The sequence below is a fragment of the Linepithema humile genome, chromosome 5, assembly GCF_040581485.1.
Source record: "Linepithema humile isolate Giens D197 chromosome 5, Lhum_UNIL_v1.0, whole genome shotgun sequence".
Lineage (NCBI taxonomy): Eukaryota > Metazoa > Arthropoda > Insecta > Hymenoptera > Formicidae > Linepithema > Linepithema humile.
Window position 1 is genome coordinate 4,112,732 of NC_090132.1, and position 20,972 is coordinate 4,133,703.

The 20,972-nt window shown below is 35.7% G+C and overlaps 3 protein-coding genes across 15 annotated transcripts in view; 1 reads left to right on the forward strand and 2 right to left on the reverse strand.

Annotated features, from left to right (window-relative positions):
- The first annotated feature begins 76 nt into the window (after positions 1-76).
- On the forward strand, positions 77-3,095 carry Dhfr (dihydrofolate reductase). 8 transcript variants are annotated; one of them, XM_012372474.2, is made up of 6 exons: positions 77-744; positions 1,966-2,080; positions 2,154-2,309; positions 2,391-2,508; positions 2,681-2,790; positions 2,859-3,095. In XM_012372474.2, the coding sequence occupies exons 1-6, from the start codon at positions 714-716 to the stop codon at positions 2,932-2,934; spliced, it is 606 nt and encodes a 201-aa protein (XP_012227897.1). In that variant the 5' UTR covers positions 77-713; the 3' UTR covers positions 2,935-3,095. The 8 variants fall into 8 exon arrangements, with proteins under 8 accessions (XP_012227897.1, XP_012227903.1, XP_067211881.1 ...); XM_012372480.2 differs by having other exon boundaries at positions 2,029-2,080; XM_067355780.1 differs by having other exon boundaries at positions 83-619; positions 2,029-2,080.
- Positions 3,096-3,107: 12 nt separating this feature from the next.
- Positions 3,108-4,437, reverse strand: HINT1 (histidine triad nucleotide binding protein 1). Its single transcript, XM_012372484.2, has 2 exons — positions 4,100-4,437; positions 3,108-3,552 (listed from the first exon to the last, which is right to left on the reverse strand). The coding sequence occupies exons 1-2, from the start codon at positions 4,304-4,306 to the stop codon at positions 3,283-3,285; spliced, it is 477 nt and encodes a 158-aa protein (XP_012227907.1). The 5' UTR covers positions 4,307-4,437; the 3' UTR covers positions 3,108-3,282.
- Positions 4,438-4,623: 186 nt separating this feature from the next.
- The window catches only part of LOC105675373 (Cyclin-dependent kinase 4), a 135,308-nt gene continuing 118,959 nt past the window's right edge, over positions 4,624-20,972 (reverse strand). For 3 of the 6 annotated variants that reach the window (XM_012372466.2, XM_012372467.2, XM_012372470.2), the window contains 4 exons: positions 6,795-7,516; positions 6,283-6,639; positions 6,038-6,198; positions 4,624-5,964 (listed from right to left, as the gene is read on the reverse strand). In XM_012372466.2, the coding sequence (XP_012227889.1) occupies positions 5,745-5,964; positions 6,038-6,198; positions 6,283-6,639; positions 6,795-7,516 (1,460 nt within the window). In that variant the 3' untranslated portion in view covers positions 4,624-5,744. Of the gene's footprint in view, positions 5,965-6,037; positions 6,199-6,282; positions 6,640-6,794; positions 7,517-14,363; positions 15,624-16,024; positions 16,316-19,175; positions 19,688-20,972 lie in introns of those variants that run through there. The other 3 variants (XM_012372469.2, XM_012372468.2, XM_012372471.2) reach the window with 3 other exon arrangements.

Genomic DNA, 20,972 nt, shown 5'->3' on the forward strand with positions numbered 1-20,972 from the left:
GGTATACTAATTTGTATGAATCGTTTATTTAAGAAAGTTATTTATTTAAGACAATTGTTTATTCAGTTCAAGCGCGACAGTCTATTCATGTTTTTAAATAAACGGATTTTGATTGATTCAACGTCAATTAATAACGTCATTGCATCGTCTCCGTCAATAAAAAACTTCAATTTAGTAAAATAGTAAATAATAGAATAGTGATTAATTGATCCGGAATGATCAAAATTTATTTACTCGAAAACGCTGTAACAATAAATTAAAAATAAATTTGATAGAGTCACAAAATTAAAATTTTTATCTATACTAAACGCTCATCCAAATGGAGCAGACCGGGACATGAGAGATAGAAAACAAATATTAGTCTGTCTTTTTTTAATGATGTACTATTCAAGCTGAAATGATTGGAATTGTGTTTATAACCTCTTGTATTAAAATCCGTTCGTTCAAAAACACTATAACTTTTAGTTCAATTATCTCAAATACTAATAAAACAATATAAACGAAACTTTGCAGATAGTTTAGTTGAATCTTAAATAACAAGCACTATAAATTTCAACAATTTCGTAAGAAGATGAGATAGAACTTCCTTAAAAATTTTTATATAAAAAATAATATTAAGGTAATACAGCAAGATATAATTATGACACCTGTGAATATAAACAATTGTTAAAAAGTAAAATTTTTATTTGAGGCTAATTTAAGAATTCAATGTAATGTTGTTCAATTATGGTGATAAATGTACACGTGAGTTATTTATATAATAGTCATTCTCTTGTAAAATATAATATATTTTATGAATAAAGTAGTTTGAATTACATGATGCATATTTTAGAAATTAAATTAGTTTTTATTGATACATATTCAGCTTGGAGAATATTTACATTCTTGTTGAAATATCAAATAAAACTTTGAAAGCTAAAAATATAAAATAGCATATTATCTAAATACTTTTAGAAATCGATATTTTTTCCGTATTCTTCCTTGTTTTGTCCAACAACTTAAACATTGGTAGCAATAATTTAATCATTAGAACATAATTTTCTCAGTTAAAAATTATCGTCTTTATACTGTACGTTATGTTACTGTACATGATGCATACCATGTTCTCCTTTTTTTGTGAATAAATGCAATAAACTTAATTTTTTTTCTTAAGATAAAGTTTATATTCTTTTTCTAAAAGTAAATAATAAAAGTATAGCGGGGGCACACTGGAATGATACTGCTCCAACCGTTAGTATTGACTAGTTTGCTCTGCTATAAGTACTGTAACAGTAACAGAGAGATAAAACAAGTTGAGTAAGCAAATAATATCATAGTGAATAACACATGTATCGTGGTGTATACTGAAAAATTTAATATACAATTTGTGGTAATCAGCATTTACAATTTCTAATTTCACGTTAATATAAAACTATGAATTTTGTTTATCTAATCTTGTGATGAAAACTTGAATAGAATAAAAACATTGTCTAATGTCTAGATATGTATCTATAATCCTTGAGTTTGTATCATTGTCATTGATAAGTGAAAGGAGAATCATAATTCTTAGAACTAGTTGATAATATGAAAATAAAGAACGATCGTCCGTGTGATTATATACTATCTTATATACAAATTGCAAAACTGACAGTTCATATCAGTAGTGTACTATATTTAAAAGAAAAACCGAACGACGTAGATTCTTTTACTTAAACAGTTTCATTAATTTTTACGATTTATACGACTTGCGGTTAGTGCAGGTATTCTTTTGTGTTTTATAAAAAATATTCAGTGTTTTCTTCGCACGTGCTTATGTGTCTAGCCACCTAAAATGCAATTATATTGAACAGTCAATTCAACATCAATTTTTTCTATATCTAAGAACTTTTCACGTTCATTGAATACGGGAGCCCTAAAATTCGAAGTAAAGCTTCTTTATTTACGATTTCTTGATTGAAAATTTAACGATACCATCGCATGATTTAGGCTTATTGCGACAGACTTGTTCACGTGCAAATATGCAACTTAAACTAGAATTGATTGCCGCAGCATGCGAAAATATGGGCATTGGAAACAACGGTGCTTTACCTTGGCGTTTAAAGTAAGACTATCAACAAATTATTTATGTAATTAAAATAATTGAAAACCGATTTATCCATGCAATTCATTTCTAGGACCGAAATGGAATACTTTACTCGTATGACAATTGACACAAAGGACAAAAATAAAAAGAATGTCGTACTTATGGGACGACGCACATGGGATAGCATACCTATAAAATACCGACCTCTGAACGATCGCATAAATATGGTGTTAACATCACAATCACTGTAAGTGTGAATGAAATAATTGATACGATAAAAAGTGTAATATTCTCTTCTTGTAAAAACAATTTATTATACCAATTTCAGAGATTATGGTGATAAGGCAATAGTATGTAAAAGTATACCACATGCTCTTGAAGTGATTGCAGGAATGCAGAACCAAATTGAAAGAGTGTGGATAATAGGAGGAAGTAGTGTGTACAAGGTATTTCATACAATTCGATATTATAAAAACATAGATGAAATAATGAAACATATATCTAACATTTTCAAGAAATAGATCTATCCCTTTTTGGTGCACAGAAAGCTATACTTTCTATGCCTGAAACAAAACATATTTAGGCTGAAATTGTATAATTATTATTTAATTTTTATAGGATGCCATGGAATCTCCACATTTTGGACGATTATATCTGACACGTATAAAGAAGGAATTTGAATGCGATACGTTCTTCCCACCTATTCCGAATGATTTTGTATTAGTAACGTAAGTTAAAATTCCTCTGAATTTTTTGATATTTTCCAGTTATTTTACAATATAATGCTTAATTTCAGGGACCCAGCGGTACCGCAGGATGTACAAGAAGAAAAAGGAATTAAATTTGTATACGAAGTATATGAAAAACGATAAATAATAACTAATAATAATAAAGTAAATAATAGTAGCTACTTAATAGCTACTACCTTATTTGTTATAAATTCAGTTTATAAAGACTCTATTTTTATAAAACATTCCTCTTGCTACATATCTATAACAGAAAATGAGAAAAAATAAATGCTGACATTGTCATACATGAGCATAAATACTTATTAAAACCTGTAATATTTTTTTATTATTGCAGTATATTTTTAAATATTCTCCAACCATAGAAATTCTCCAACCTTAGAAATATTTGATATATAATACCTTTAGTATTTCATTGATAATAAATATAGGCTTTATAACTGCAATCGTTTGTATATTTAAACATGTAAATAATTAGCCAGGTGGCCACTGTAACTGTCGACCACCAAGAACATGCAGATGTAGATGGTATACAGATTGTGCACCATGTTTTCCATCATTGATAACTAAACGAAATCCATTCTTTAAGTCTTTCTGCTTTGCAACTTTTTGAGCAACATACATCAAGTGACCAAGTAAAGCTTCATCCTCATCTTGAGCTTTAGAGAGTTGTGGAATTGGTTTCCGTGGAATCACCAGAAAATGCACAGGTGCTTGAGGATTTACATCCTCAAATGCAACGCACTGTAAACAAAAATAAGTAATAAGTTTATATCAACATATTTAATTTAAATAGAGTTATGTTATGTTACTTAATAAAAATTTATTTTTATTCATAAAATTCAAGAGTGAGAGCTACTGAATATAAAGTTATTACTAATGATATATGTTTACTCTTATATAAAATCTCTGTGCTAACGTCAATCTGTAATATTTCTAGCTTGGTCTTAGACACAATTGAAACATATCTAGTATGACAAACAAAAAAGATACGTTATATAATAATTACAGACTTAAATCATTAACAATTAATCTTGGATTGCCTTCGAAATATACATTTGCAGAAATGCAATAAACAAACAGCAAATATAAAATAATACTTAAAAATACGTATTTTCATCCTTATTTTGCTATACTATCTTACCTAATTATATGCAAAATAACACTTTATATTCAATATATTCGATATGATATGATTCGATATGTCTGTGCATGATGCCGGTAAATAATACATTTACATAAAGTACGATAAAACAACACGTAATTGTCAATATCTTATATAATAATTTACCTGGCTATCCTCATAAATAAAGTTGCATGGGATTTCCTTACGTAGTATTTTCCCAAATATTGTATCACCACCGTCCGGTGCAGCGGATTGTGCCTTTTCCACCTCAGTCGCCATTTTTCTCCAACTAGCCGAGGATACTGCTAGGTTGCTACCGCGATATCCTAGATGTCTGTAAGCGCTTATGGCAAAGTTTGATAGGAACTTCATGTTGAAAATCAGTAACGTTCTCGTAGATGCATAGTTGATATAAAGTCGGTTTCACTTTGTGTTTCGATGTTTTGTTATGTCCTTATTATTGAATATATTTCTTTAAAGTCCAAAGATCACATTGACGCAGCCATGATGCAAATCTAAAAGCGCGCGAGTTTCGAGACACACATCAAGAAGTCTTAGAATCTCAGAAATTAATTGGACAAATACTTTTTTACTTTCACAAATACAAATACTTACTATTCTGCTGTATGATTATAAAAATTTATTCTATTCCAAATGGATACATTGGAAAGATTAATGATAGAGACGTCTTCTGGTGTTGCATATAAAACTATAAAATTTTTATTTTATAATACAGTCTTCTTAATAATGCGCTTTTCTACTTTCGATACCTTAATATAGTAACATACCTTAAATGTATTAATATAAATATTGTCACTTATTGCTCTATACATCGTCGCTATCGTACACTAATGAAAATATGATAATAGTGATTGCAAATTGCTTATGATACATACAAGATATGGCAGTGTGCTTTCTGGTTTTTTTCTGGAAGATCCTAAATCTTTCCCATGTTTCTAACAGGTCACAAAGACCCACAGTCTTAGAAAATAATTCTATTTATAAATTATATACGTAAATATTATCTTATATTAGTTTTACAACGCATTAATTTTGAGTCAAAGCAAAGTTATGCATCTAAGTTATACAAACACATACACACATACAAAACACATTCACTTTTGTATTTCTAATAGGATTTTGCCGCAATTATATGTATCTTATTCAACTTACATAAATAACATAAATGTACTGTACTGCTATAACTAAACTATTAACATCTAAACAATGAAGTAAAATAAAAAAAATTAATAAGTGAAATTCTTAACATTATTCTAAAAAGACAATTGACTGAAGTATGAAAAATTACATTGTTACGTAAATAAATAACATATCAAAAATAATAATAATTGTTTCCTTGTCATATTGTACATAAGGTATGTATAAGATAAATTAAATACGAGTTTATTTCGCAAAATTGTTAGATTGTTATGTTTACTGTTAATAACTTAATCATACAACGCTAACTATATAAAAATAGTGCAAAGAATATTTATAATGACTATCTACTAATTAATTTCATATAAAACTAAATGGTAATTTTAACTAATTAAATTTGTAATATTATAACATTTAACATGTAATATTTAAGGCACAAAAGTGATTCTTAATACTTGGATTAGATACTTAGCAACAGACGTATTATTATCGTAGTATTAGATAATCCTATATTTAGTAGTGAATAATCATATTTTACATACTTATTATATCCTTAAACGTGCATAGTTTTATTCCTGAATACAGTTACGTCAGTCTGAGTTTGCTAGTTAATTTAGTAGTAAATATAGCTAAACAACTTACGGAACAATTGTTATATATTCTCTTCAGAAAAGTATCGGTGTCTTACGGCTTGAGCTGCAGTTATACGACTATGAGGATCAAACATGAGCATATTCTTTAGTAAATCCAGTCCATGTTCACTGAGATCTGGTATTATTGCACCAAGAGGTTTCGGTTGTCTACGTGGAAAAGCTGTCCAACTTAGCGATACATTCTCCGGCCAGGCCTGCTGCGATGGAGTACCTAGAACTCTGAAGGGAAAAAAAAAACAACCAATTAAAAAATATAACTTACAAAAAGAAAGAACAAGAAATGTCGACTCACTGGAAAATCCTGTCCAGCTGATCACCTTCACTGGTGCCTGGGAATAATGGTTCCAACTTGCAAAGTTCTGCGACTATGCATCCGACAGACCAAATATCTACAGGAGTAGCGTAGGAACATCCTAAAAGTACTTCGGGTGCTCGATACCATTGCGTTACAACCTATACAGAATATCATAAAGTGCATCAATGCACTCGGCACAAGTAATTTGTAGTACAATTATGCGCGACATTATGTGTGCGTACCACGGATGTTAATCTCATCTCGAAATCGTAGGTCTTGGCCAAACCAAAATCCGCAATCTTTATCCTCCCTTCCTTCGTCACCAAAAGATTCTGCGGCTTCAAGTCTCTGTGTATTATTCTATGGCTGTGCAGGAACTCGACGCCGCAGAGTATGTCCATCGACATTTGCCTCACGAGATGCGAAGGGATGCTCGGTCGCGGGGAACTATTTCGGTAGTTCGCCACGAAGGAGGCGAGATCTCTCTCCACGTGTTCGAACACCAGCCAGAGAGTGAGACCGCGATCCGGCCTTTCGGACTGTTCGTCACCCATCGGTAAATGAAGATAATCTCCTTGGCAAACATCTAGCAACTTGACCTGAATTAAGGAGATTAAATAAGTATATCTTTATGCGGCATAAAAAAAAAAGAGAATATAATTAATAAGTAAAAAAAGTATCTTTCCATTAACATAGAATGCAGAATATTTATTGGGATAAACTTTATTAAGTATTGTGGAAATAAAACACTTACGATATGCGGGTGTTCGTATCGCTCGAGCGACTTCAGAGCAGCGATCTCTCTCAGCGTGGACATGGGCAGACCATCCTCTGTCAAAGGTACCCTAACTTTCTTGAGCGCGACTATTTGACCGCTGGTCTTATCTTTCGCTCTGTACACCGTGCCGTACGCGCCGTTCCCGATAAGGAACAGATCCTCGTACGATCCATGCTCGCGTAGCAAGAAATTTTGTACATTTGTCTCGCATTCCGACCTTTTTTGAGAAGGGCCACCAGAGAGCTCGCCCTGTTCGCTGTACTTCATTATAATAGCTTTCAGTGCACCAAGTGGTTCCTCCTTCGACGTGCCCGGAATCGCTTCCGTCGAGATCGTCGCGGTGTCTCCCTGTCGTTCGGAGAGCTCACGACCCGTTTGAGTTAATTGCTCGGTCGACTTCGAGGACGCCTCGCCGATCAGTACCGATTGCTCCGATGTCTCTGTTTGTTCTGTAACATCTGACCTCTGTTCGTGCCTTTTCTCGAGGGACACCACTTCCGTCTGTAAGGATATCCCACTCGTGGATGGTGTGAGCTCGGTACTTTCCACTTCCGTTAGCTGTTCTTCCGCGGACAATTTTTCGGAGGACGTTTCAGATCGCTTGGTCTTCTTCGGAGCCGACGGTGTCGATAGATCTGGTTCGAGCTCTGTGCTCGAACGTCGTGACCTACCAGCCATCACAACATCTCGACTTATACCTGAAAGGAAAATGAATATTTTTCTTATCGTTGACAAAAATAATAAAAAAAAAACAAGTTTTTTTTTTAATTGTCTTTAACGCTTGAGCTGTTTTTCAAAAGATAATATTTTCCAGGGACTTTTTGGTAAACTTTTAAGAACGTTTTCGAAATTATGTTTATAAAATTAGAGATAATGTAATAAATGCAAATAAACTAATTTTTTCTTCTCTTAAAAAAAAAATATATATATATTCTATCATTTTTTAAGAATAACATATCTTCAATACTGTATTAAAATTGATTTGAAAAAGGTATAAGCATAATAAAATGTATCTTATTGCGAATGAATAAACGTCATCTTTCCGCATGATTTCAACCATTTTCAAGGCTGTAACCAGGAAATTTATAAACCGCATTATTAATGCAATAATTTTATAAGAGTTAATTTACTTTCCATCGGTATAAATGCAGATACAGATTGCAATTAAATAAAATGATAAACAGTAATAATCGAAAGTAAAAGCTAATCCGTGCCCGAGCCTCTTACGATACGAGTCACGAGTTCTGCTCGCCGTTTCAATCCTCGCCGATTATTTACGAGCTTACTGATAGATTCATATCGAGATCTGTACGGAGATCTACGAGAATGAGATGCATGGCATGCCTCGTACGTATTGTGTATCGTGGCGTGTGTTTGTACAGTCGCACTTGCGACACCCGGGCGTTTGCGACGTAAGGCAAATATACGAGCGGCTCTTTTTCCTTCTCTTTCTCTCCCTCGCGTTCTCCGTGTGCGTGTTTTATTAAAATTTCGAGACGGGTACCGCAAGAGCGACGGCGGCGGCGGCGGCGGCGGCGATCGTGGCGGACCGTCTGCTACGCGACATCTGCACCGACACCTGCGCTCATATAATAGTGCCTCGCTATGCCGGGCCTCATCGTCGTCGACTTTCCAGAACATCTTGTAAGGAAGGCCATAAACCGCCCGGGGTCCTTGCCCTTTGTTTTCTTCGCTCGGGTCCAACCAATGGTCGCCGGCCGTGCGAAAAATTTATTGATAGTAATTTTCGCCGGACGTAGTTTATTGGGGTTTTCTCGAAACCGGATATTTCCCGATATCACACATCCCGCGGTGGGCGAGCGACTTAAAAACTAATTATTATTGTTAGTAAATTAATTTTTTTGTAATGTAAGATAAATTTTAAGTATCAACTGTTAATTACGATAGTTTACGCTTGACACAGAGACATAAATTTGGCGACGTTCGTACCATGAAAACTTTCGACGACGAGTCGAAAGAAAGAGGAAGTTGGAGATACTGGATTGCATGAAGAGATATGAAGTTACACTTTGTGTGCGCGATAGGGGAGATCCGTGGCATAATTTAAATGGTTCTAAACAAGCGGATGCCGAAAAAACATGCCTGACTTCATCCAGAGGAAATAATAAACCACGCGGTGTTATCACCTCTTTTTTTTAAATTTAACTTCCTTTTTCTTAGCGTATCGCAGAGTTGCATTAAGCACTACTTGTGGGAAAAGTCGACCGCGAAACGCATTCTTTATTTCGGTGTAAATCCTCCAAATTTTCACACATTGTTTAGTCAAATAATAATCAAATTAATAAAATTGTATCATATTGATAACAAGCATAATCTCGCATGATTCATATTAATAATTGGTAAAAAATGTTTCGACGGATGTATTCGTGGCTTTGATTAAATTTCCCTATCAACTTCCTCTTACGATAAAAAATTCTAGCTAGAAAAGTGGAACGGAAGGAAGAAAGAAAGGAGCACACGAACGAAACTGGGCAAAACTTTATATCACGATAAAAATCTTGTTTCTTTTTCTGAGGCATCGAATTAGAGAAGGAAGAGAATGTCTCGAGCGCATAAACTTGAAAAAGACTCTGGTGGAAAAATTTTGAACGGCAATCAAGATTTGTCGCAGAGCGAGAGAAGCGGAAGGGGAAAAAAAGGGAAACGTATAGGCGCGATTCATGGAACTGGAGAAAAACATTTCTTCACTCTCTGGGAGAAACGAGCAACTTTGTATGTACAGAGCACAGAGCTGCACGTTTCCATACGGCATTATCTCGAAACCACCTTCTTGGAAGAGGCAGATGTTTCTACGGTTTCGCTCGACGCCAAGAAGACGAAGAAACGGTTTGAAGACAGCGAAGTGCAGCGCGAAATTTCTTTTTCTCTTATTTTAAACATGTTTCGAAGGTAGAAGAACGTATTTCGCGTATTCTTAATTACCTTTCGGTCATATTTATTTTTTATTAATAAGCGCAATAACAGGCCAACACTTTGTCTTCGCTGGTAATATACTTGTAATTTCTGAGTCCCCCACCTTGAAGTTGTTACAAGATAATTATAGCAAAAACGAATTACATATATTCTACATTCAGGTAGAAATAATACTTTATTAACGCAAATAAATAATTTAGAAATGGTAATCAAACTAAGAATGTTTAATGTTTATTTTGTAAGTATCGTCTCTGAAACTATGAAAACATCTAACAATTAATATCTTACATTTTGTCGTCACGAAGAATTTTTAACTGTCTTTTTACGATACACGATGGAAATAATCGTTAGAATGTTTTTAGGATAATTTTACATAAGTTGAATTAAATTTTTATTTAAAAAAATTTTAAAGTTTATGAAAAATACGGCATATAAGTGAGTCTAAAATCGGCAGTGTTCTTTCGGTGTCTGAATGGAACAATGGATACTTTTTTACTTTTTTCCTTTCAGAAAGATCTTTGAGTTTTATTATCTGCATATCTTTTCTGTTCTGTTACCGTTGGAAGGCCTAAGGAAAGGTTAATATTTTACCACTCTGTTGCGTCCACAGTCACGTGAAAAGGACGAGAACAAATCGAGGAAACTCACACGATAGATAAGAATAGAACGGTCCGCGGGAAAACTTCGGGGAAACGATAACGTGACTCGAATGTTCCGTGAGAAACTTCGGAAAAACTAAACGAAGTTTTCATACTGAATAAACAGCCGTACGGATGAAGGCATACGCACAATCAGTTAAGTATAGAAAGAGCTTTAAATCTCGATTTAATCTTTAAACCGATGTATGCCGCATCGACGTATCGTTCTGGATTCAAGACACATAAAGTTGCGCTACGCCACTTTAAAAAACATACGATTTCCGCTAGAAAATTAGATAACATAACTCTCAAGCATCGAAACGCTGAGTTTCTCAATCTTCTTATCGCACTTTTCGATGATGAAGTGCTCGATGATATACACAGACTCAGCACAATTTCTGTCTATAAACCGAGTCCGAAATTGAAAAAATGTGAAGACAAGCGATATCCGGATTTACGTCAGCATTCCAGCGTTATTTTGTGAGTGGCATAAATTTATTCCTTTGCACTTCGAAATTTAAAACATTAAAGATAAAACAATAGAAAAGATATACAAATGCAATTAAAAAAATTACATATTAAAATCACATTTATTATAAAGTAAAATGATTTTACTTAATCTGTTTTTTCTCTTACCTATCTCGAAAAAAAGAAAAAAGTGCACGATTAATCTTTGATCAATTATTATCATGTTACTATAAGAAGAGCGTGTGTTTGATCGGAATATTTTGATATTCGGTTTATCAAGCTCCCCGTCGACCGTCATTGAAATTTTAGGTCATACGATCTGTTCTACGGCTTCCGTAAAGCTACACGTGTTACGATGTTTACGCACTATGTAGCACGTAGCGATAAGCGACGTAGCGCGTAAATCACGCGTCGCCTCAATTGCAACGTAATTGAAGCCGCATTTACGGCTCATTGTTTGCAAAGTCGAGCGCGGAGGGCAGCGTTGCATGAATGAGCGATTATGTGAATGTAAAGCAGACGGTGCGCCATTAATTCTTGATTATGGTAGATGTAAATGTTAATGATAAGTTTAAATCCTCTTTTAAATCACGACGATTCCACGAGTTAAAAATTTCCTGTTGTTTTATCTTGTAAGATAATTCGAAAATAGCTACGCTTATTAATCTTAGAATGCATAAAGAAGGTCAATTCAACTCGCTCAACAGTCGCTCTAAATGCAAATTCTATGCCAATTATTTTATCACGATGAATCTGGACTTCCACTACAATTTCCTTGCAAAGATACATTCTTTAAAAATACATTCTTATATCAAAATTGTTATAATTATGATTGCAGAATATAATTCAATTAAATCTAACATAATCGAGAAAAGAATTAGAAATATAAAATCATTTTAATAGATTCGTGAAATTTGAGCCACAGTTATACTTGTATATGTTAAAATTATACTTCCTACGCTCAAAAAAATTCTCACGATGAAAAATATCAAAATGTTTCTTCTTCTCGATGAAAAATTGACAAACAATCGTTTCAATACATTCGTTTCAATACATTGATTATGAAATTGTAGTTATCAATTGCAAAAAAATGATAACATTGTTTCAAACTAATGAAACGTTATTTAAATTTGAATAATCAGCATCTGATAAAATAGTCGACAAAGAACGCCGTTCTTCGTGCAGAGAATACTCGGAGGAATGCGGTGACGGTCTAATTAGGAACCCGAATAATTTACGAGTATTGCGTTCGGTCCTCTCTCCAATTAAAGATGCTGAAAATACACGAATCTGATGACGATATTTCGGGCTCTCCTTTGCCACGCTAGACTACCGAACAGAATAAACAGGGCGTCACTGCTTCCAGATTATGCGCGGGATTGACACTGTACTCAAGTCTTTCACACAACAAACACTTGCTCAACGCTCTCATTCACTTCTATTTCTAGAACGAAAAGTCGAGCGTGAGTATACGCTAGAAGAATACGCGCATCCAGTATCGTATATCGCTTCGATGGCACTTAAGTCCCCTATTTGTGTTTGTACATGATTTCTCTATTTTAAAAAAATCTATTTGATAGAAAAGTGTTTTTTTATTCTGTAAGATTAGTTTTGCTTATATATAACACAACGACTGCAATTGAAATCAGATATAAACAGTTTTTAATTTTTAATAACTCATTAAATTAATGCAAAGCAGTGGTCTTTTATATATTTTTTAAATCTCTAAACCATCTCTATTCCTCAGCTTTAAATAAAAATTAATAACTTGTCAAAAATATGTCTATTTGTATCACGAGATTATTGAAGTTTATAAATAAATAAAATTTAATCGATACCGCTATAAATATTTTTATCATTGTTGACTGATACCTATGAAATTTATATAAATATACATAGGTTATCTAAAAATGTGCAAGTTCATAAAAAGTGATGCCTTATCGTGGGAGAATCATCACATTTCTTAGAAGATATGGAATTGCAGACGTTGCATCTTATATATTAGAACTATTTGTGAACAAGTATAAATGCCATATATTGCAATTTTTAGAATATTGTTCAGCATAAATTATTCATTCAGTAATAAGCTGACTAGTGAGATTATCCCTTTTTATCAAATGTGTTGTGTTTGCATACAAGTGTCGAAATAAAGATAAAATATCGAATTGTCCGATTAAATATAACACGTAATCATATAACCAGTCAATTTTTTCCTTTACTGATTTATCAGTTTTTCATTAATTAAATAGTAATTTTTAAAACATGAATTGTTATTTAAAACGCGCCTCGTACAATAAAAATGTAATAAAATGCAATAAAAATTTTATATGCATGATTTCAAAATTTTTATTCATGAGTGAATACATGGCGAAATGTATTCATTCATAAATGTAGTTTAGCACTGGAGTAATCTATGGTTTAACGATCACATGGTTTCTCTATGAACACCATTCGTAAACAAGACGCATAGACGGAGTAGGGCAAAACATCCCCGTCGCCGAACTGTCGCGCGCGCTTGTCTTATCTTCACACACTCTAATGCATTCCACACGCTCCTCCTGCGTTTCATAGATATGCTATCCGTAATCCCGTTGAAATGCATTTCTCACGATGAAATATCGTGATAGACGGAAACAATTGCTTCAATAGAGTTTAAATTATTCTTCAAATTTGGCATCTACTTTCATAAAAATTTATATTTTTGAAAACTGCAAATATTTAGATAACACACAATAAAATAAAATAACGTAAAAGCTTGAAAAAAAATGAAGACTAATAATATTCAATGCAGATACAATAAGAATTAGTGTTCATATTAACAAACACAAAAGAAGATCATTAAGGCTTAAATATCAAAACATATAGCATTGAAAAACACAAACGGCAACAATTATAAAATTAATCTTCTAATAAATGACATTTTCATATTATAATTTATAAACATAAAGCCGTTCGGAAGATATTTTTCATCTACAGAAAATTGCATTTTCTTTCATTTCCGTAAGATCGTCGGATTTTCTCCATCTGTTAAAGTCCTTATCGCCCACTGAGAAACCAATCCTATATCGAAATCGCAATCCTAGCAGCTACGAAATCTACAAATAATACAAGCATCTAGCATCGCGCCTTTGCGTTCATCAGCAAGATCACGTGAAACCCACTTAAATCGTCCCGTGACTCGATTATGCATCTTCTCAGGCGCGATTTTTCATTGAAGCCCCGCGGAGAAGCGATTGGCTAACATCCGCCGCGAACCGTCCCGTCCCAATTGTCGTGCAGATTCCGGGCCGGCGGCTTCACACGCGAGACGCACGGCGGATCCCCCGCGTTGGCCGTCAACACAAAGAAAAGAAAACTGCCGAAACCGGCCGCTCATATTTCACCGCGAGCACTCCTTTCGCGAGGTAATGGGAGGTCCGTCTTTCTCTCTCTATCTTTCACTCCTTTCGGGAGTACTCATCTTCCCACCGGCAGCACAACCCCGAATCCCACATTCCGCACTTACCCACCTACCAGCCGATGCTAAGGTGCTGACCTCCCGCGAGAGGAGCGGAGCAGCGGGAATCGCGCACGCTGCGTATTTCGAAGATGATGACGACGAAGACGATGATAGTGATGATGATGATGATGATGATGACGAGTGTACGAACGAGAACGGAGAGCAGCAGCGGCGACGGACGGACGCCGCGCGCGCGAGACACCCAACACAACACAACCGAAACTGTGCGCGCGGCTCCGCGCGCGCCGGAAACAGTATTAACGAACGCCCCGGCGTACGCACTCGCTCGTAAGCACTCGCGCGAGACACAACCGGGGTTACGAGCCGCGCACAACAGGAGGCGACGACACGTCACGCACACACCGGCCCGTACGCCGCTCACAACCGCGCAGCCGACAACGAATCGTCAGACTGTATCCGGCGGTAGGCGTCATGAGACCCGACACACAGGCTGTAGCTGTGGGTCAGGCCGTAGAACAACCGAGACTCGCCGCATCGGCTACGACGGATTCCGAGTCAGTTGACGGCGGGTCCTCGAGCGAGTCGGCCGGTTTTACAAAGGGATTGTTCTCGTGGCTGCGTAATGTATGTAACGCGCTGCTGCCGGTCTTCGCAGCTGCCGACCTATTTCCCAACTCGAGCCGCGATCGAATTACGAGTTTTCGCATCTCGTTGCTGCGAAAGGGGAAGGGGACGATTTCGAAACCCTTGCGCACTTTGAATAAATTCGGTACCTCAATTCTGAACTTGGTCCTAACTTGAAAAATTGATTAGTGCTATTCTACAACACTGAATAATTATACGATGCTTGTGGATAGACTAGCACTATATTACTGAGATATTTTTAGATATTTTCCTCGGTTACATCATCGGTTAGTAATCTATGTTTCAAGTTTAATCAGCAATGTAATTGTAAGTCGTTTCATCATTGATGCTCAAAAACGAAGATATTGATACCCGATATCGCTATTTAAGTGACGGAAACCGTAGTTTAATCAGACAATTAAGATCAGGATTGCAGGATTCTACGTTCTTGAATTACTGTGCAAGAGAAATTATGTTGACACATGATGCTATTTATAGATACGCGTCTTTGCCGAACGAATGCCGGCTCATACAATCGATAAATGGAAACAACATTTTCAATCTTGCGGTGAATAAATTACAGGCGCCACATTTAATTTGTATAATTGATGTTATATACTTGTTATGCTAATAATATTGTAATTTTTACAAATACACGTTGACGTAAAAAACTAGTTCAAGTTGTGTATTATTGATCTATATAGTCATTTCTTATTTGTTTTGATTAAATGTTTGTAAACACTAAAATAAAATTTTATTTATCATATAAATAGATCAGCAAAGTCACTACTTTTTATAGATTATCATGATTTACATGCTTACAACATGCTGACAAGAAATTAATTAATTCCCTTCCACTGTTTCAAGAATATTTTTCAAAGATTACTAATATTATTTAGTAAGCTGTGCGAATAGTACTAAAGATTTATACTTTCTTCACTAACAATATAACTGTCTTAAGAAAAAAAAAATTTTTGGTATTCTAAAATATAATGGAACTAAAAATTGATTACGAAATCGGAAACAAACTCGGGGTACGAAAAGCAAACAAGTCAATACTCGCTCGTATAATATATACTTACATATTTATGGTTGCAGTAGTTCTCCCTAAAGCGGACGGAGCGTCGTTTAAATAGGCTTTACAAGCGGCGAAGAACGTGTAATTTTTCGTCATCTCGCGGAACCCTAGTTTGGGAAGCGCTGGGAGAGAAAGGGCGGCAGGCACGCCGTCGTTCCGAAGAGACCCCGGAGTCTCGTGAGTCGTGTTTGGCAGGATGAGATGCGCGCCGGAGCCGATGTATACGGTGGCTCGTTCGAGTTACTGAATGGCCGCACGCGATACGTCCGGAGTTTATATGAACGGAGACATTATGATTTCCCAGATACGTTCGGGGAAACGCATGACGCTTCGCGTGTACTACCTGTCGCCGGCAGAGGAATGTGATTCACAGAACGGCGCCTAGTCAGCTAAATTCTGGAGTAACACGTCACTCGGTTCAACTCTATAGAGCAATAGTCGTGGGCAATTCTGGCTGGTGTCCAAGCACGTTAAATGCTATCTGATTCTCTTCTGGGAAACTGCATGCGGAATTTCGCGAGCTTAGAGACGGAAACTGCACATTCTGAACATTCTGCAAATGATGTATTCTTTGCCAAATGTCTGCCGATTATTCACAGTACATAAATATTATTTACCCGTGAGAACTCCGAAATTATAATACTCGAAATATGCGATGTTTTAATAAAAATAAAATTTCTGGAAAATAAAATTTTGAAAATGTAGATGTAAATTGAAATATTATTAAACGACTTTTGTGTGTACACTTGTAAAAATATGAACTTGAAACGCAATTATCAATAAATGAAGAGAAGATCAACATATAGATTTCTTAAAAAAAATGATTTAATAAATTAATATTTAACTATTTATGTCCTGTGAATTCCCACACAATATTATTCAAATTGCAGTAGTAATTAAATTCCTTATAATTATTTCGACTGCGTAAAATGAAGCGAAAAAAATGAAACTTAATCGATGCAGCGTAATTTCTACACGTAATTTTACACGTAGTACGTGACTTCGCGCTCGTTAATGTACGCAACGTTATCACATAGATCAGTGATACTGTAAATCACATTGAATATGAAACCTGCTTTTTTTCCTCCGTTACTCATGTAACTTCCGCGCGGAAAATAGTAACTTTCCCACCGCGCTAATATGACTCTGATTATCGGTGAATAGACCGAACAGAAACCGATTATTATCGCAGGAACCTATGTATATTTATTCACTGCAGGAATATCATGAATATCTCATTCTTCCGTGAAGAACGGTAAAGTCCTGCTGAGTACAAGTAAATATTAACTTTTACGGATGCAGAAGTAACTCGAAATGCTTAACGTAGAACTGTCGGTGATTGTATCTAATGCATCACCATCGTCTCGAGTCATGAGTCATGTCATAAATAATTTAAATGCATTCTGTGCATTAGAGGATTCTGTATTAGTCAAACCTCCATCGTAGAACGTGTACATTGTACGATTATTGATTGCCTAAACAAAATTTGTTGCATTTGTTATAGCGTGGCAATAATGAGCATAAATAAAATCTTGAAAATATACGGATAAATTAAAATTTCATGAATATTAAAGAGATAAAATCTTTATCTGCATTTGAAGTCAAGCTAAGCGCGCGCGCGTAGTAATTATCTACTTAAACTCATTTTATCTATTCAGAAATGATCTCACTTATCACACAACCTATTTAGAAATTCATAAATAAGTGTAGTTCCCCAAGTTCGTCACTAAGTAGAATGCCGCTTATTATAATTTTCCATATATGTACAATAACTTCATCGCGATGCTAACAGCGTACCTATTATAGTCGGAACGACCTGTTTGCTATAGCTACAAGATATAACATCCCACACGGTAGTATCGCCACGCCGACGCATGCATATTCCTGGGAAAATTACGGTGCAACATTACACATTCGTCATTCGCGTTTGACACTATCACCCACGAGTGAAGGAAGTGCGGTGGTTTCGCGATGACTAGGACCCTCTGTTGTTTTAACATCCACGCTGTCGTAAAAATCGTGCATCAGGGTTGTAAATCCGCCACGTTTTCAGGAAACGAGAATCCTGACGAGAGGAAACCGGGCGCGTTCCACGAGGAATTCGCTGCTCCTTCGGAGCGGCCTGTTTTCGAGGCGCCCTTCCGGAATACTTTTCGTCGCGCGTATATATAGATTGGCAATACACGCCGGCCGTACACTGGACGATTTAAAGGCGATAATGTTATATATATACAAAGTGAGACCGGGGAGTTCAACAGCCGCGTTAGCATGCGGACGATGCGCGATGGTTATGCGCTTTAGAAATGAAGACAGGAGATGACGACCGGTTACGAATCTGCAATCTACTTTGCCGAATTAAATCTTACTGTATAATAAAAACCTCACTATTTTTCGAAATGTTAAGAAGTAATCTTAAATCAAAGGAAAAATATGTAGAAATTTTTACGACATTCTAAAAAAACTAATATGATGAAACTAATATGACATTCTAAAATTACATGTATTAGTAACTCAAACTTGTAATTATATCGATATAAAAATATTAATAATTGTTTTGATGCAGAAATAATAAAGTGTTTCGCTTTAATAACACTTAAACAATCGCCAATATTATGCAACTCGAGATTGAACTGCCGTTCTCAATTTTACTACAAAACGAGAATTGTGTGGGAATAAAATACATATAGGTCGATCAATAAATCATATCAACAAATTCTTCCTAATCCGTCATTATTATCTAATCTAAAAGTAAAAATATTAAATTCTTATAATAGATGACGCCGAAAGAGTAGAGTTTTACTTAAATGTTTTCACCATTCTGACCACTCATCTTTATCAGCAGCATAAACACACGATAAACCTGTTAATCAATCCGTCTTATTTACAGACACCCAATTCTATCGGGAATTCAAAACGAGATAATAAAGCGTATTATCTTCGTATCTCCGCGATGTATGCACGAGATTTGTCAATGAATAAAAATTATAAGAATCAATCGTAAAAATAATCATTTACCACAATCCTCCGAATTAATTTACCGCGTTGCGTGTAATTTGAGAAACGAGGACGAGAGTTTCCGGATACGCGAAAAAAAAGCGAGACAAAACAAGCGGTGAAAAAAAGAAAGAGGGAACAAAGTAAACAAAAGAACGCACCAGTGCAGCTTCACTGCATCCCCGGATGTGCGTTCAGCGCACCGGCCAGACAATGACGCAGAACCACGTGCTTGATGCTGAACGCGCTCGCAGGACGAGTAGATGGTATTCCTGGAGGACTCGTCGATCGTCATCATCGGCCTGTCGTCGTCGCTGGTGGACGGCGCCAGGTAGCGAGGGGACCCCCTGGTTGCTTCTCTGCGGAGAAGAGGCTGCGGAACGGTCGGTCTCTTTTCGTGGCTTTCTCTCACTCGCGGCGACGAACGTGTTGCGCGTTCCGAAACATGAATGGAATGCTTCCTCCGGCGGGCGATGCACGCGAGAAACGACTACGGATCCGGAATGGAATGGGCCGGAGAGGCTCCGCCGGCTGGCCCAGGAGTGGGCCCGATATTCACCGGGCCCTTCGCAGGGCTCGACGATAATATCAGGGCTGTAGTTATCTTCTGCGTTCAATTGTACTTTCAAATGGACACACGAAGTGTCTTACGCGAGTGCTCGTGTCGGAAATTCTGGGAACAGAACAGTTTGCTTCCTGTCGAGTCTGATAATAAAATAATAGATATATTTGTAGCTATATTATTTCATAGAATAAAGCGCTGGTTTGTTAAGAATTTATAGTGAATGTGCTTGTAGTAGCGACACAACGATATTCGTTTCATGTCAGATTGCGATAAATTCAATTCTTGCAGAATATATGCCTTCTTATTTTTTACCGAATTGATAAATTCTAGTTAATTACTGATTAGTTAATTGGTGATTTTAGTTTATAAATAACTTAATTCGTATTTATAACTGCCCTGTCATTATTTGATTCTAACGTTTTGTTGTTGACAAACACGATCGGAATTAGAAAGTCCTCGCTAATGTTGTGACAGAAACACTTTTTGGAATTTCGAAGCAATTTGATGATTCTTTTGATGCTAAAATATGCATTTTACTTCTACGAAGAAAATGCTAGTGAAGTGTATAAGAGATGTACGATATTTACTTGGATCTGCATTTTTGTTGGTTTCGTTTGCGTTCGTATTTCCGGTGTGGAAAAGTATGTCGTTGTACATTGCCTATACGTGATCGGAATTCGTCGTAGTAAGGACAAGGCGTTTTATATCGGTGTCAGGTTAAAGAGAATTTGATATGCGTCGCATTGATCGACCTAAATATGTATTTGACTGCTTGCCACTTAAGTACCGAATAATTTTTCTTTTTCTCCATTCTACATAAGCACGTACTAAATCATAATTAAAAAGAATCAGAATATTATCACGTTACATGATAATATTCTACAATTTATTCTGAAAATGTTTAAATGTAGCTTTAACAATTCTGTATACTCTTTCTCAATATTACAAGCATTGATATTATTTTTTCTTATTAAATGAAAGTTACGGTTTTATAAAATATTTAATTATATGACACACCTCCTATGTCGATGAAAAGATAATTGAAATAATCTTTTGAAGAAATCTTTTGTGCTGTAGGATTAAAAATATTGTATAAATAATAAATAATTCCATTCGTATCTGCGAGTGACTAATAGCGCGCCCACTAATGATTAGGAGACTTTTCATGCTTGTCACTGGTTATTCGAGCAGCTCACGCGAAATTATCCCGCGTGACGAACCGATGATGCATCTAACGTCACTCGTTTTCTATAAGTGCAGTAACGCAGGACGCGTACTGCAGCGGCCATATGACGTATGAATCAATGATTATTACTGACACTTAACGAGCTTCTGTGCTTTATGCGATTTCGCAAACGTAAATCTGGAAAGGCGATTAATTATCAATTGAGGC

Coding starts and splice junctions, on each gene's coding strand:
- HINT1 (XM_012372484.2), bottom strand. CDS start 4,306: ATGAAGTTCCTATCAAACTTTGCCATAAGCGCTTACAGACATCTAGGA. Junction 3,553..4,099: donor TTATTTATGAGGATAGCCAG/GTAAATTATTAT, acceptor TTTTGTTTACAG/TGCGTTGCATTTGAGGATGT.
- Dhfr (XM_012372474.2), top strand. CDS start 714: ATGTTGTTCAATTATGGTGATAAATGTACAC. Junction 2,081..2,153: donor GCTTTACCTTGGCGTTTAAA/GTAAGACTATCA, acceptor ATTCATTTCTAG/GACCGAAATGGAATACTTTA. Junction 2,310..2,390: donor GTGTTAACATCACAATCACT/GTAAGTGTGAAT, acceptor TACCAATTTCAG/AGATTATGGTGATAAGGCAA.